Below are 13,148 nucleotides of genomic sequence, written 5' to 3' on the forward strand. Positions count from 1 at the left end.
AGGTAGTTGTAAGCTGCTGGGTCAGCATGGTGGGAACCAGAGTGCTCAAGTCTTTTCCGAGTGGTATGCACTCTTAGCTGCTGAGCCTCTTTCCGACTGCAGTTCTCCTGACTAAGAGGAAGCCTCCCCTTGTCCATCTCTCTGCCACTGTAACTTTCCCACAGGATTCTTCTCCCAGCTCCTGTCATGTGTTTTCACTTTCCTTAGATACTGGTTTGGATCTTTTCCAAGACTTCAGATTGACTTTAAGGGTTTTTGTTGTTTGTTTTTCAATACTGGGGACTGACTCCAGGACCTCGCACATGCTAGGCAAGTGCTCTACCACTGAACTATGTTCTCACCCACCACCTCTCCCTCCTCCCCCTCCTCCCCCTCCTCCCCCTTCTTCCGCTCTTCCCCTCCCCTCTCCTCTTCTTCATTCTGAGAAAAGGTAGCCCAGGCTGGCCTTGAACTTACTTTGTAGCCCAGACAGGTATTGATCTTAGAAATCCTCCTGCCTCAGTCTCCAGAGGAGCTGGAATTACAGGTCCATGCCTGACTTTCAAGTTTGATTAAGATTTTTGTTGTGGATGGGCAGTGGAGGTGCACGCTTTTGACCCAGCATTTGGGAGGCAGCGGCAGGTGGATCTCTGTGAGTCTGAGGCCAGTGTGGTCTACAGAGCAAGTTCCAGGACAGCCAGGGCTACACAGAGAAACCCTGTCTCAAAAAACTAAAACAAAACAAAAAAGATTTTTGTTGTTGTTACAACAAAGATCTTCAACATCAGCAAACACAATTCACTTAATAGCATCTATATTTTGTCTATTTTTTTTTTCATTTCTATAACAACATACCTGAGGCAGGTTACTTTATAAAACAAGAGGTTTATTTTGGCTCATTGATTCAGCTGCCAGAGGCTCCAGATCTAAACAGTATACCTGAAAAGTGTTCCCTCCACTTTCCTAGTACCTCACAATAGGAACTGCATTTCAAGACAGGAACTTGGAGACAGATGCAAACTGCACCCAGCTCACAACAAGCCATCATCCCCAAGTTCCGGTAAGATGGACCACCAGCCACTCCATCTGGCATAGCCGAGAAGTCACCTGAATTTGGGGCATTTCTGTGACTCAGTGTCCCCTACTCAGAAGACTTAATCTACTTTTTGATACAGCCTGAGTAAGGGACCCTACGCTATCTCAGTTCACTTTAAACGGGATATAGTTCACTTAGTAACATACAAGAGAAAGAGTAACTTTTCTCAATAGCAAAGCAAGCTTACTTCTAATCTTAAAGACATGGTGGCACAGGTCTGCAGTCCCACACCTGGAGTCAGTGTCAGGAGGATCCTTGGAAGTTCAAGGCCAGGCTTATTCACCAATGAGCATCAGATCAGTCATGCCTATGTGGGAAGACCCTCTCAAAATACTAACACTAATGACTGATGCTAATAATGACAATAAAAATAATAATAATAATAATGCAATGCCAAGATTTCACAACTGCCCAAACCTTGTCCTGAAATCCACAAAATTCAGGTACTCTCTCATTCATACTCATGAGTAGTTAGGTGTGTGTGTGTGCGCGCGCGCGCGCATGCTGTATACAGGCCAGAGGTCCCCAGTGTCTTTCTCAGCCACTTTCTACCTTGGATTTTGAGTCTGAGTTTCTCACTTTTACCCAGAACTGGCTGGTTCTACCAAACTAGCTGGCCATGAACCCCAGGGATCCTCCACTTCCCCAGGACTGGGGTTACAATTGCAAACTAAACTGGCTTCTTCTACCTGAGTCTGGGATCACACTCAGGTCCTCCTGCATTCAGAGCAAGCCCTTGACTGCCAGGGCCATCTCCCCAGCCTGCTTGCCCTTTTTCATCGACAAATTTCCATTTTAGATGATTAGGCAAGGAAACAGGCTTAGAATGCCCAGGTGGGGGGAAAATACATTAAACGTGCTTTTCTAGCAGCTTTAAGATTTCTCAAGCTATAAGAAGCAATTTGCAGTAATATTAGTTTGCCTCAATTTTTTCTGTTTACATTTTGCAGTGAAGAAAGGGAGTTCTGTGGTTGCTTGACTGTTTTCTGTTTGGTTTTCCTACCTCTTTTCAGATCTTCAAGTTTTTGCAAGCCTGGTCCTAATTTTTCAGTAAATTTATCTTTAGCTGATAACAAGACCACTTACTTACAAATTGTTTGCCAGGTGTGAGGTTGCGCCCCACACTTTCATGTGGGTTGAATCATTTCGGCCTTGCAAAGCTCTCTCGTGTGACATTTATAACATCCCCATTTTTGGGTGAAGAAGCTGAGATATGAGACCTCTTAGGGTCACCAATCGAGGAAATGAAAATCTTGCTCCAAAGGCGGACAGTCTGGCTTCAGGGCACCTGTTCTTTCCCTCAAGGCTCCATTGCTGTGTTTAATGTTGACTTTGCTCCTCTTTATATTGAGAGGCCAGAAAAGAGCAGCTTTGAAGAGGCTGACAACAGCAGGTTGTCCTTTAGTCCCAGCATTTGGGAGGCAGAGTCAGGCACATCTCTGAGTTCGAGGCCAGCCTGGTCTCTATAGAGTTCAGCCAGAGCTCTGTGGTAAGATCCTGCAGATGGTTAGCAGGGAGAGACTAGTAACACTCATAATGTGGAGAAAGGTTGAGAAACTTGAGGTCAGTTCCACATTGGGGGAGTCGGGGCGGGGGCGGGGCAGGAGTCCTGAAAGACTGAGGGAGAAGCATCTAGCACACAGAATGTGCAGACAGTTTCGTTTCCATCAGTGCTGGCTGCTCCGTGTGGTTTCTGACTTCGGTGAAAGCCTGTCTCTGAAGATGTGTGCAGCACCACCATGCAGATGGCTGGAGCGCGCTGCTTGCGATCCATTTCGTAATACATTATTTATAGTAGCTATGATGTCACGCCTAATCGAGACTTTCTCCAGACAGGAATTCCCTAGAAATCCATACTCAAAAGGCATCCGCAGCACTCAACAGGCCTGAGCGCTTGCAGCTTAGATTTCTGCTATTACTCCCCAGGGAGAGCCACGCAAGGGCCCTGAGTAGACGATTTCCCAAATCCAAATAATATTTTAATAAGCCCTCAACATCCAACTTCCTCAATGGCAGAGACAACTTACACCCTCACAGAAGCTGCTCTAAGTACCCATAAACTCAACAGCACACTGAAGGAGACAAAGGAGACATTCACATCCAGGAAAAGGCAAAGATGTTAGCCCCAAATTCCAAAGCAGTTAGCCCTAACACCCCACCTTCCTTCCCAGCATTCTCATCTACAGCCCAGTGTCTAGAAGACTGAGGAGTAGGAGCACCAGGCCAGCCTCAGCTACACAGCAAAGTCCCTAGACCAGTGTGAACTCCCAAAGACTCTGGCCCATAAAATTAAAACAAAACAAAACAAAACAAAAGGGAACAGGTATGAAACAGAAAGAAAAAAGAAGAAAAACAGATGAGCTCCTTCGCATGAAGTTTCAAGAGAAGGCTACACCCAGAAAACTTATACAAAGAGTTCCTATCTCCTACACCACATCAAGCATAATACATTTTTTTTAAAGTTACATCCCAATATAGAAGCAGAGAATCTGTTTGTTTGAACTGGTGATCTGCTTAAGGTTCCGCAGAAACTGGGTCATGGAAATCCTGTATCTAAATATTACTTTACGTATTTATCACTCCGGTATCTAGCCTGTGAGAACTACCTTAGAGGCATGCCAGGCCCTGGCTGGGGAGGTGGACATGCACTGCAGTTAGCAAAAAAAAAGGAAAAAAGAAGATGAAATATAAAAGTTTTAAAACAAGCTTACTATGAACCAGCACGTAAGAACAGGAGAACAGGCCGCAGAGGGTGGCGCGGCTCTGAACATGCATTGTGACACTGTGATCAGAGAGCTTGGAACTCAAAGAAAGGCAAGTGTGCACAGAAGTCACCCGTATGCTCGTCTCAGCATAAAACCCACCTCCCTAAGCCCTGCTCCATCCCTGGGCAAGCAAGAACGTGTTCTGAAGGGCTAGTTCTTACGTTCCATGCTCTGGTCCACTAGAAGGTCCACCGGACAAAGCCGCTGCTGCAAAGCCGCCGCTGCCCTCTCAAAGCGGGCGTTGTAGGAGGCTCAGGGCTCCCTGACACCCTCAGGTCCAAAGAGAAAAGACTCCTCAACATCCTCTTTTGGGTGAACTAAACAACAGATGGCCACAGTTTCTAGCATCAACTCGAGGGAAGGAAATAAGGATGCCACACTGTGTTTGTACCCTCCCAAGAATCCCCCACTTTCTAGGCAGCAAGACGCCCAGGAAAACAATGATGGCCCCCGAGGCCTTGAAAAAGGGGGGAAAAAGAAGAGAAATGGCCCCACAGCCCTGTCCTGACTTTCCTTGTCTCCAAGAGTGGAGCTCGGCGTTTATGTACAAGTATGCCTTTCCTCCCCACACTTTCTCTTCCCAGTCTGGAACTCGATTCAAGATAAGGGACTTCTGGGCTAGGGGTGCGGCCCAGTGATAGAGCCCTTACCCAGCATGCACAAGGCCCTGGGTTCATCCCAAACCTGTAAAAAGTGTTTGTCAGAATCAGTCATACTTTCTCCGGGTGTGAGGGGGCGGCTGGTTTTAAGGCAAGCTCTTCCGTTGCAGCCTGGCTGGTCTCTGACTCCTGCAAACCGCAGCCTCAGCCTCCCAAGCCATTCATGAATTAGCCCATGCATTTCCTGCTTGATTGGTGGAGTTTGTTGGTGTGTGTGTGTGTGTGTGTGTGTGTGTGTGTGTGTGTCTATGTGTGTCTGTGGGTGTGTGTATGTGTGTCTGTGTATGTATGTGTCTGTGTGTGTGTCTGTGTGTATGCATATGTGTGTATGTGTGTGTGTCTATGTGTGTATGTATGTGTGTCGTGAGTGTGTGTCTCTGTGTCTGTGTGTGTATGCATATGTGTGTCTGTGTCTGTGTCTATGTGTGTATGTATGTGTATGTGAGTGTGTGTGTGTCTGTGTGTATGTATGTGTGTCTGTGTGTGTATGTCTTTGAGTGTGTGTCTCTGTGTGTGTCTGTGTGTGTATGCATGTGTATGTGTGTGTGTCTGTGAGTGTGTGTGTGTATGCCTATGTGTGTCTGTGTCTGTGTGTGTGTCTATGTGTGTATGTATGTGTGTCTGTGAGTGTGTGTGTGTCTGTGTGTATGTATGTGTGTCTGTGAGTGTGTGTGTGTCTGTGTGTATGTATGTGTGTCTGTGAGTGTGTGTGTGTCTATGTGTGTATGTATGTGTGTCTATGTGTGTATGTCTTTGAGTGTGTGTCTCTGTGTGTGTCTGTGTGTCTGTGTGTATATGCATGTGTATGTGTGTGTGTCTGTGAGTGTGTGTGTATGCATGTGTATGTGTGTGTCTGTGTGTCTGTGTGTATGTATATGTTTATATGTGTGTGTCTGTTGTGTGTATGTGTGTGTGTCTGTGAGTATGTGTGTGTATGTATGTGTGTCTGTGTGTATGTCTGTGTATATGTATGTATGTGTATGTGTGTATGTATGTGTGTATATGTATGTGTGTGTCTGTGAGTGTGTGTTGTGTGTGTATGCATGTGTGTGTGACTGTGTGTCTGTGTGTATGCATGTGTGTGTATGCATGTGTATGTGTGTGTGTCTGTGAGTGTGTGTGTGTCTGTGTGTATGTATGTGCATGTATGTATGTGTGTATATGTGTGTGTCTGTTGTGTGTATGTGAGTATGTGTGTGTATGTATGTGTGTCTGTGTATATGTATGTGTATGTGTATGTATGTGTGTATATGTGTGTATGTGTATGTCTGTGTGTGTCTGTGTGTGTATGCATGTGTGTGTCTGTGTGTATGCATGTGTATGTGTGTATCTGTGTGTGTATGTATGTGTATGTGTGTATGTATATGTGTGTCTGTATGTGTATGTGTGTGTCTGTGAGTATGTGTGTGTCTGTGTGTATGTGTGTGTACGTGTGTGTGTTGTGTGTATATGTGTGTGTGAGTGTGTGTCTGTGAGTGTGTATGTATGTGTGTGTCTATATGTGTATGTGTGCGTGTGTCTGTGAGTATGTGTGTGTCTGTGAGTATGTGTGTGTCTGTGAGTATGTGTGTGTCTGTGAGTGTATGTGTGTACGTGTGTGTGTACACGTGTGTGTGTGTGTGTGTGTGTGTGTGTGTGTGTGTGTGTTGAGAGGGGACTTTGTGTAGCTCTGATTGGCCTTGCTATGTAGCCAAGGATGACTCTGAATTTCTGAACCTCCTACCTCTACCTCTCTGGTGCTAGAACTCACCATGTCGTGCTGGCGATTGGATTCAGAGTTCTGGGCCTGCTGAATAAACACCTCTTAAATGAACTACACCCCCAGCCCCAGCCCACACGTTTCTTTTTGTGTGTCTGTCCCTGTGTGTGCTGATGGACACGTGTGCTGGTGGACATATGCACAAGAACAGGTGGAGACACAGGGCTCTCCCCTCAGGCACTGTCCACCTTCTCTTTTGATACAGAGTCTCTCACTGGCCAAGGACTACTAAATAGGCTAGGCTCACTGGCCAGTGAGTTACTGGGATCCACACGACTCCACTTCCCCAGTGCTGGGGTCCCAAGCATACACCATCCTCTGGGTTCTGGGGATTGAGCCCCGGCCCTAATGTTGAATAAACAGCGTTTCACCAACTGTGCTCTCTCCCGGTTCCAGCCCACACATTTCTTAAGAACAAAGGTGATGTGTTCCTCAGGGGTTAATGCCACATCTGGTACTCCTGACTCTGGTCTCTAATGATCGATACTTCCAGAGGAATGAGCTAAAAGCTGGGCACTGGTCAGAGGCACTGAAAGAAGAAACAGCTACTAAAAACAGACGACAATCTCTGAGCACGTGCCCAACCAGGAAATAAGGCCCGCAGAGGTGAATGGAGCAACTTACTACAAGAAGCAAGCAGCAGGATGGAGGAGGTCCGCTTCTGTTCCAGAATGGCTGACGGAAGCTGGGAAGGAAAGTCAGAAAAGACACAACAAAGAGGAACTCTGACTTCTGGTCACAGATTTACTGTGAACTGAGAAAATAAGACCAGGACCTCTCAGACGGGAGGGAAGAAGACAGAGCATACGCATTCACTCAATAGTTAACAAGCCGACTGAGCAGTTGTGTGTACCGGTAGCCCTGGACTAGAGTCAGAGACAGGCTATCGTGTCTGCTTCTGTGCAGATGAGCAGCCTTGAAGTAGTTCCCACCCCTGGGGACCCAACTTCCCTTCTTCTGAAACAGGCTAGTGTCAGGTGCCGAGTACCAGTCAGGCTTGGAGGAAGGGCACCCTTAAGGTGGAGAAATGCCCAATACCTCTACAGGCAGAGTGAGGAGCAGAAGGATGGGTGAAAAGAACAGACCAGGTGAAGGCGGCAAGGCAACTCTGGGCACTAGGCACGGCCCTCGAGAGATGGGAACCAGACGCAAAGAGAAATTTGTCCCTGAAAGGCTGCAGGGACTGTTTCCCATAGTGGATGCCTCCTGACGGCCCTTATCAAGGGGCTGTTGTTATTGCCTGCCTGAGGCCCCTCTTCTCTGACGGCCACCCCCAGGCTGCTGCTGCAGTGGACAGCTATCTGGGGGAAGCAGAAGCGACCAGAATATATTTAGTACAGTATAAACAACAAGTTCTTAGAACCCAGCATGCAGGGGCCAAGGGGATCACTCAGCTCGAGGAGGGAAATGTCTGGTTCCCCGTGAAAGCTCTAGGAAATAGCCAATCCAGACCCTGCCCGGGCATCTAAGTCCTCTGTTCTGAGGAAAGAAGACAAACAAAATATTGTCACATTGCACCTCCTGCCCGCCTCCATCTTGTCTGTGGGTTGCTCTTGGGGGGACACAAGCAGGCTGAGCTGATGTCATCTAGACAAAAAGACCATCTTATCTTGCAGGCTAGCCTTGCTCTCCCGAAGCCCCAAGGCCCAGCCCATGAGTTTCTACAAAAGTCAGTTGGCCCAACCACCAACACGCTCCACTGTCAAGTTGTTAAAAACAAATATGTTAAATTTCTGTGCAGATTGTCACCTTCAAATAAAAACGTAAGCCCAGCAATAACTCTGAAATGTTCCCAGGGTTTAATGGGATAATGTAAAGAGAACTTCTCTCACAGGCCATGTAGCTGGATCTTGCCAGTTATTAGCAGTGCAGGTTGTGGGCAGGGGACAGGGTCCTCTGAGGAGTCCTCACATTTCACCAAAAACAAAAAACAAAAACAACAACAAAAACAAACCACTGGGGTACTTGCTAAAAATGCATTTAACTCTTCTTGCTCCTTTGGGTCCCTAAGATTGCCTGACTTTTATCAAGCCCGCACTTCCCCAACCTGGCAGGCAAAACATTCTTTGAGAGACCTTAGAAATGAGACAAAGGAGCCTCAAACTATAAACCTTAGAAATGGGTGGAGCTTACAGCTCTTAGCTTATGGATACCATCTTTGATAAGATTTAGCTCTTCGGCCACACATAAAATGCTCTGGAGGAGACAGGCTTGCTGTCAGCTCCAAGTCCAGACACTTACAGGGGTATATCCAGCTTGGGTGGGGCCTGAGTTGGACATTTTGGAAAAACTCTTTAAAAGCAAAGATCAGGTGGGATGTCACTCTCCGGCCCTGGGCGTGCCCCTAGCACCACTAGAAAAAACAATCAAAACTACCCTCCCTCAAATCCTTAACCATCCTGTGGCTAGCTTGCCGGCTGCGGCTGCCCACCCTCCCGTAAGGAGTCCTCACTCTCCCTCTCTCATTTGACGCCTTCTTTTCCTGCTGTTTGGTGGTGATGTCAGTGACCAGACCGGCAGGGCACAGATCCTTTCACAAGAGTGGCAGACCTTATACCCACAGATTTTAAGGAACCTGAGCTCTTACATTCCAGACATCCAACACTAAGCCCTGCTGTTTAACTTCTGGCCTTTCTAACGGCAGTGTGGGCGAACGTCATCAGTGTTCAAGTCTGTTGCCCTGGAACAGGTACATGCGACTAACGTTTCTGAAACTGCCATTCAGCTTGGGAATGCAACATGGCCATATGCAAAAGCATCCAAAATCCATTCATCTGTCATGATTCAGTGGCTCTATTTCTATTCTATTCAGGCCAAATATAATTCAAAGCAACAAGCAACCTATGCAGGGCTATTCACAACTGCTCTGTATAACAAGAGAGAGAAAGAAAAGGAAGCTAGTAACTCCTACGCCTTTATCACGTATCCAGCATTGAATTTTGGAGCTTCTCATGTTTAACTGCGGGCCCTGCTATTAGTAACTTGAACACATATTTATCAGAATTAAAGTCTGTAGTTAAGGGCCAGCAAGATGGCTCAGTGGGTAAAGAGGTTTGTATCCAAGCCTGATACAGCCTGAGTTTGATTACTGGGACCCGTACAGTAGAAGGAGAGGACTGGTTTCCAATTGTCTTCTGACCTCCACATGCAAGCTGTGGCATGTACACAGGCAGACAGGCAGGCAAACAGGCAAACAGATGACGGACGGTAGACACACACACACACACACACACACACACACACACACGATAAATGTAATTTATATTTTTTAAAAATTAAGTGTGTAGTTAAGTCTAGAGCTTTTAGAAATCTGAAATCCAATGTTCATAAGCCCTGATGTCTGTCGTATGTTGATATACCCCACCACAGCTAATTTCAACCCACCTATGACTGAGCAACCAGCTCCCAGATGCCCTGGATATTTAGCAATTGGCTCTTGCAAGCCACACTGAGCCAGCACCAGCCCAGCTCTGTGGCACAGAAAGGTCCAAGGACATTCATTATTCAGTGTCGCCAAATGACAGAGTCAAGGTTGGAATCGGAAGTTTAACTCCAGTGCCTAGAATCTGACCACCTCTCGGTAGCCTGCCTGCGTCAGCCATCAACACTCACAAGGGAATCTGGCCACACAGACGACACTAATGGAGCACTTTGATTCATATTAGGCAACGGTGCAAACTCTTTACAAATAACTGCACGAAATCTGACTTTAGTAGGGTCGCCTTAAATATTTAATGAAATGATTTGCATGAGTTGATGGGTGGAGGGAGGGCAGGCTCCAGTTAAGCACTTAAAGCTACACTTTGCACATCCCTGCCCCTTACAAAGAAGTTGCACAGCTGGGGAGTGATGGCAGTGGGATTCAATCTGTCTGATTGCAGTCGCTTAACCACAGTTGATGTTTAGGTGAAAAGAGGAAACCGGCTGACACAGAGTGAATCTCTGGGCGACAGGAAAGCAAGCCGGTGAACTCGAAACCCGAGTCTAGCAAGCAAACAAACGTAGGTTTGAAAGGTCCACCAACTAGGAGTGGAGCAGGTCACCCAAGACCCTGGCTTCAGAACCCCACCCCTCCAGCGCGGCTATTCTATGGGTGAAGACAAGAGAAAAGCACAGAAGATGTCAACACAGCTCCTGGCCACAACATAAGCCACCAAAGAATGTTAGGTGTTATTATGAACAAAAAAGATGACAGGATTCCAATCACCATTTCTGCACTGTGGGTTCTTTGTCTTGCCAAGTTGCCCCAAACTGTGGGTCGGGCTGGTCCAGGGAAAAAGACAAAGTGACTCCCCCGCCCTGGTGTGCAGCCACCTTGGGACTCCACTTTTTTGGCGCCGCGGGGCCGGCCGCTCCGGGGATGCAGAGGTCCGGTGGAGCATCCTTCCCACTCGGCCGGTGGCGGAGGCTGAACATAGCGGGGAGCCTGGCTCCCACGCTGCCTCAGAGTAGGGGGCTGTTCTGTGTCTCCCGGGGCTCTCAGACCTTCTCTCGAAAAAAAAAAAGCTGCTGTGGCTCTAGCTTCAAGCTTAACTTCCTCCCGGGGCGGCTCCCCGGCTCTGCGCTCCCGCCGCGGCTGGGACAGAGCGAGCCGGGAGGAGCGCAGCTGCTGTCCGGGCGGCACCGCGAGCCGCGCCAGGGGACCCCCACGACCCAGCCCTTCCCGCGCCCCAGCGCCCACAGTCACTTACCAGACGGCGGGCGCTTCCTGCTCAGTCGGTTCACGGCGCGGGTGAACATCGCCGCGGGCGCCCGAGGACGGAGCAGCCGGGCGGCACGGCGGCAGAGCCCGAAGAGGGTAAAGAGGAGGTGGAGCCCGCGCGACGCCGCCCCTCCAGGCCCCGCCCGCCGCCTTCTCTCCGCCGCGCTCCCCTCTCCCGGCTCACCCGCACCCGTGGGCATTGGGTCCAGCCTCTATCTACCCGCGCAGGGCAGAGCGAAGTGGCCTCGGGTGACCCTCAGCTCCCGCGCACATCCCGGTCCCTCCCCTCGCGGCCTGGGAGACGCACAGCGTTCCTTGTCCCTGCCAGGCCCTAGTCACCTTCCAGATCGCCCCCAGGTCTACCCGACTCCGACTCTGTGGGTGCACCGCCTGCTCACGCGGCGGATACCCGGGAGGCGTTGCCAAAACCAGGAGACAAGTGTGGGTGCCCACTCCGGCCCACGCCACGCCTTGTGTCCCGGCTTCGAGGCTCTGGAACCGACAGACCTCAGAGAACACTGCCTGAGCCTCTGCGGTTCCAGCGCAGATCGGAGCGCGCCGGAACATTTTTAACTTGGACGACACTTGGGTGCAGTCTCAGGAGGACCTTTACGCTCAACTAGCAGAATCCCGTAGGTCCCGGAGCCGGGCTCAAAGCTCCTCTCCTGGTGCCTGTCACCTGCTCAGCGCCGCGCTTCACGCTCATCTAGTTTCTCATTTCTTCTACAAAACAGCCCAAGACGGGGGTGTCATTAGCCCCATTTTCTTGAGCATTTGGTTTGCAAGGAATTGTCTTTCTGGCGAGTTTTATTTTTCTCCTTTGGATCTGGCTTTGTCTCGAAATTGGTCTTTATTTTTAGCTGTGCTAATTGCTATTTTTCTAAACCATTCCCCAGTCCCCCCCCCCCCCCCCCCTGCGCGTTCTTTCGCAGGATTTTCACTAGTTGGCACTTTCCTTTATATCTTCTATTCTGAGCTTCCCATTTTGCTCCATTTTCCTCCCTTTTTGTCCACCCTGCAGTCCCAACGCCACCTCAGCTCTGGTCCTCTGTGGTTATTCTCCCTACCCTTTCCTGCTCCGTCATTTCCAAACATGGCCCTTTGTGCTACCCAAAGAGGATGTTCCGTTCCTTGAAGGCTGCAGAAGTCCTCAGCTGCGGCTTGCAGGTGAGCACCATCAGAGAGCCTGGCTTCCAAGCCGGGCTTTCTGAGTGTTTCCGGCTGCTGTTGGCTCACTCCCGGGACAGGCTTCCCGGCCATTGAAATGGCTCTTCGGTAATAGGCAAGCACTCTGTAAGAGTTGAACCTAAACCGACAGGCGTGGCGTAGCATTCCTTTAATCCCAGCAGTCCCAGGACTCCGCAGGCAAAGCAGGAGGATCGCTTTGAATTAGAGGACAGCTGGTCTACATAGAGTTCCAGGACAGCCAGGGCTACATAGAGAGTCTCTCTCAATAGATAGATGATAGATAGATAGATAGATAGATAGATAGATAGATAGATAGGTAGGTAGATGGTAGATGGATAGATGATAGGTAGATAAATAGATAGGTAGGTAGATAGATAGATGGATAGATGATAGATGGATAGATATAGGTAGATAAATAGATAGATAGATAGATAGATGAAGAGTTTAACCATTCCAAAAGATCACTGCTTTCTGAGATGAGTGACAGAATTTTCCCCAACCGACCTCCATTGAAAGCTTCCCCAAGAGGCTAATCACAAATACGCCAAAGTTAACACAGAAAACAAAAGGCAGAAACTAACACAATAGAGCAGAAGTTAGACACAGCCAGCCAAACCCAACACTAACAGCCAGGTCCACCCCACCATGGCCTCAACAAGCCTGGTGTGGCCCAGGCTGTGCTCTGAGACCCTGCTGAGCTAAGTGCTCCACGCTTCCTAGGCAATGGGGGATAATGGGAAAAGTTAACAGCTCGGACCCTTTTCTCTGTCCTGTGAGCTTGGAGCTTGCAAGTTAGTAAACAGTTTTCTTTTGTTGTTGTTTGTTTTTGTTTTGAGATGCATGAAATTGCTGCCTGGGGCTGGAGAGATGGCTCAGGGGTTAAGGATGAGGGTTTGATTCCCAGCACCCACACGACAGTTCACAACCATAGAAACTCCACTTGCAGGGATCCGACGTCCTCCTCCGGCTTCTTCGAGCACCAGGCACACATATGGTACAC

The 13,148-nt window shown here is 48.7% G+C and overlaps 1 protein-coding gene across 3 annotated transcripts in view; it reads right to left on the reverse strand.

Moving 5' to 3' along the window:
• Positions 1-12,248, reverse strand: part of Rgs10 (regulator of G protein signaling 10) — a 44,452-nt gene extending 32,204 nt beyond the window's left edge. Inside the window, exon 1 of one of the 3 annotated variants that reach the window (XM_036178634.1) lies at positions 12,028-12,248. In XM_036178634.1, coding sequence (XP_036034527.1) covers positions 12,028-12,220 — 193 coding nt within the window. In that variant the 5' untranslated portion in view covers positions 12,221-12,248. Of the gene's footprint in view, positions 1-4,001; positions 4,118-10,949; positions 11,415-12,027 lie in introns of those variants that run through there. The other 2 variants (XM_036178641.1, XM_036178647.1) reach the window with 2 other exon arrangements.
• Between the last annotated feature and the right edge of the window lie 900 nt (positions 12,249-13,148).

Source organism: Onychomys torridus, chromosome 1 (assembly GCF_903995425.1).
Source record: "Onychomys torridus chromosome 1, mOncTor1.1, whole genome shotgun sequence".
NCBI classification, from domain to species: Eukaryota; Metazoa; Chordata; class Mammalia; order Rodentia; family Cricetidae; genus Onychomys; species Onychomys torridus.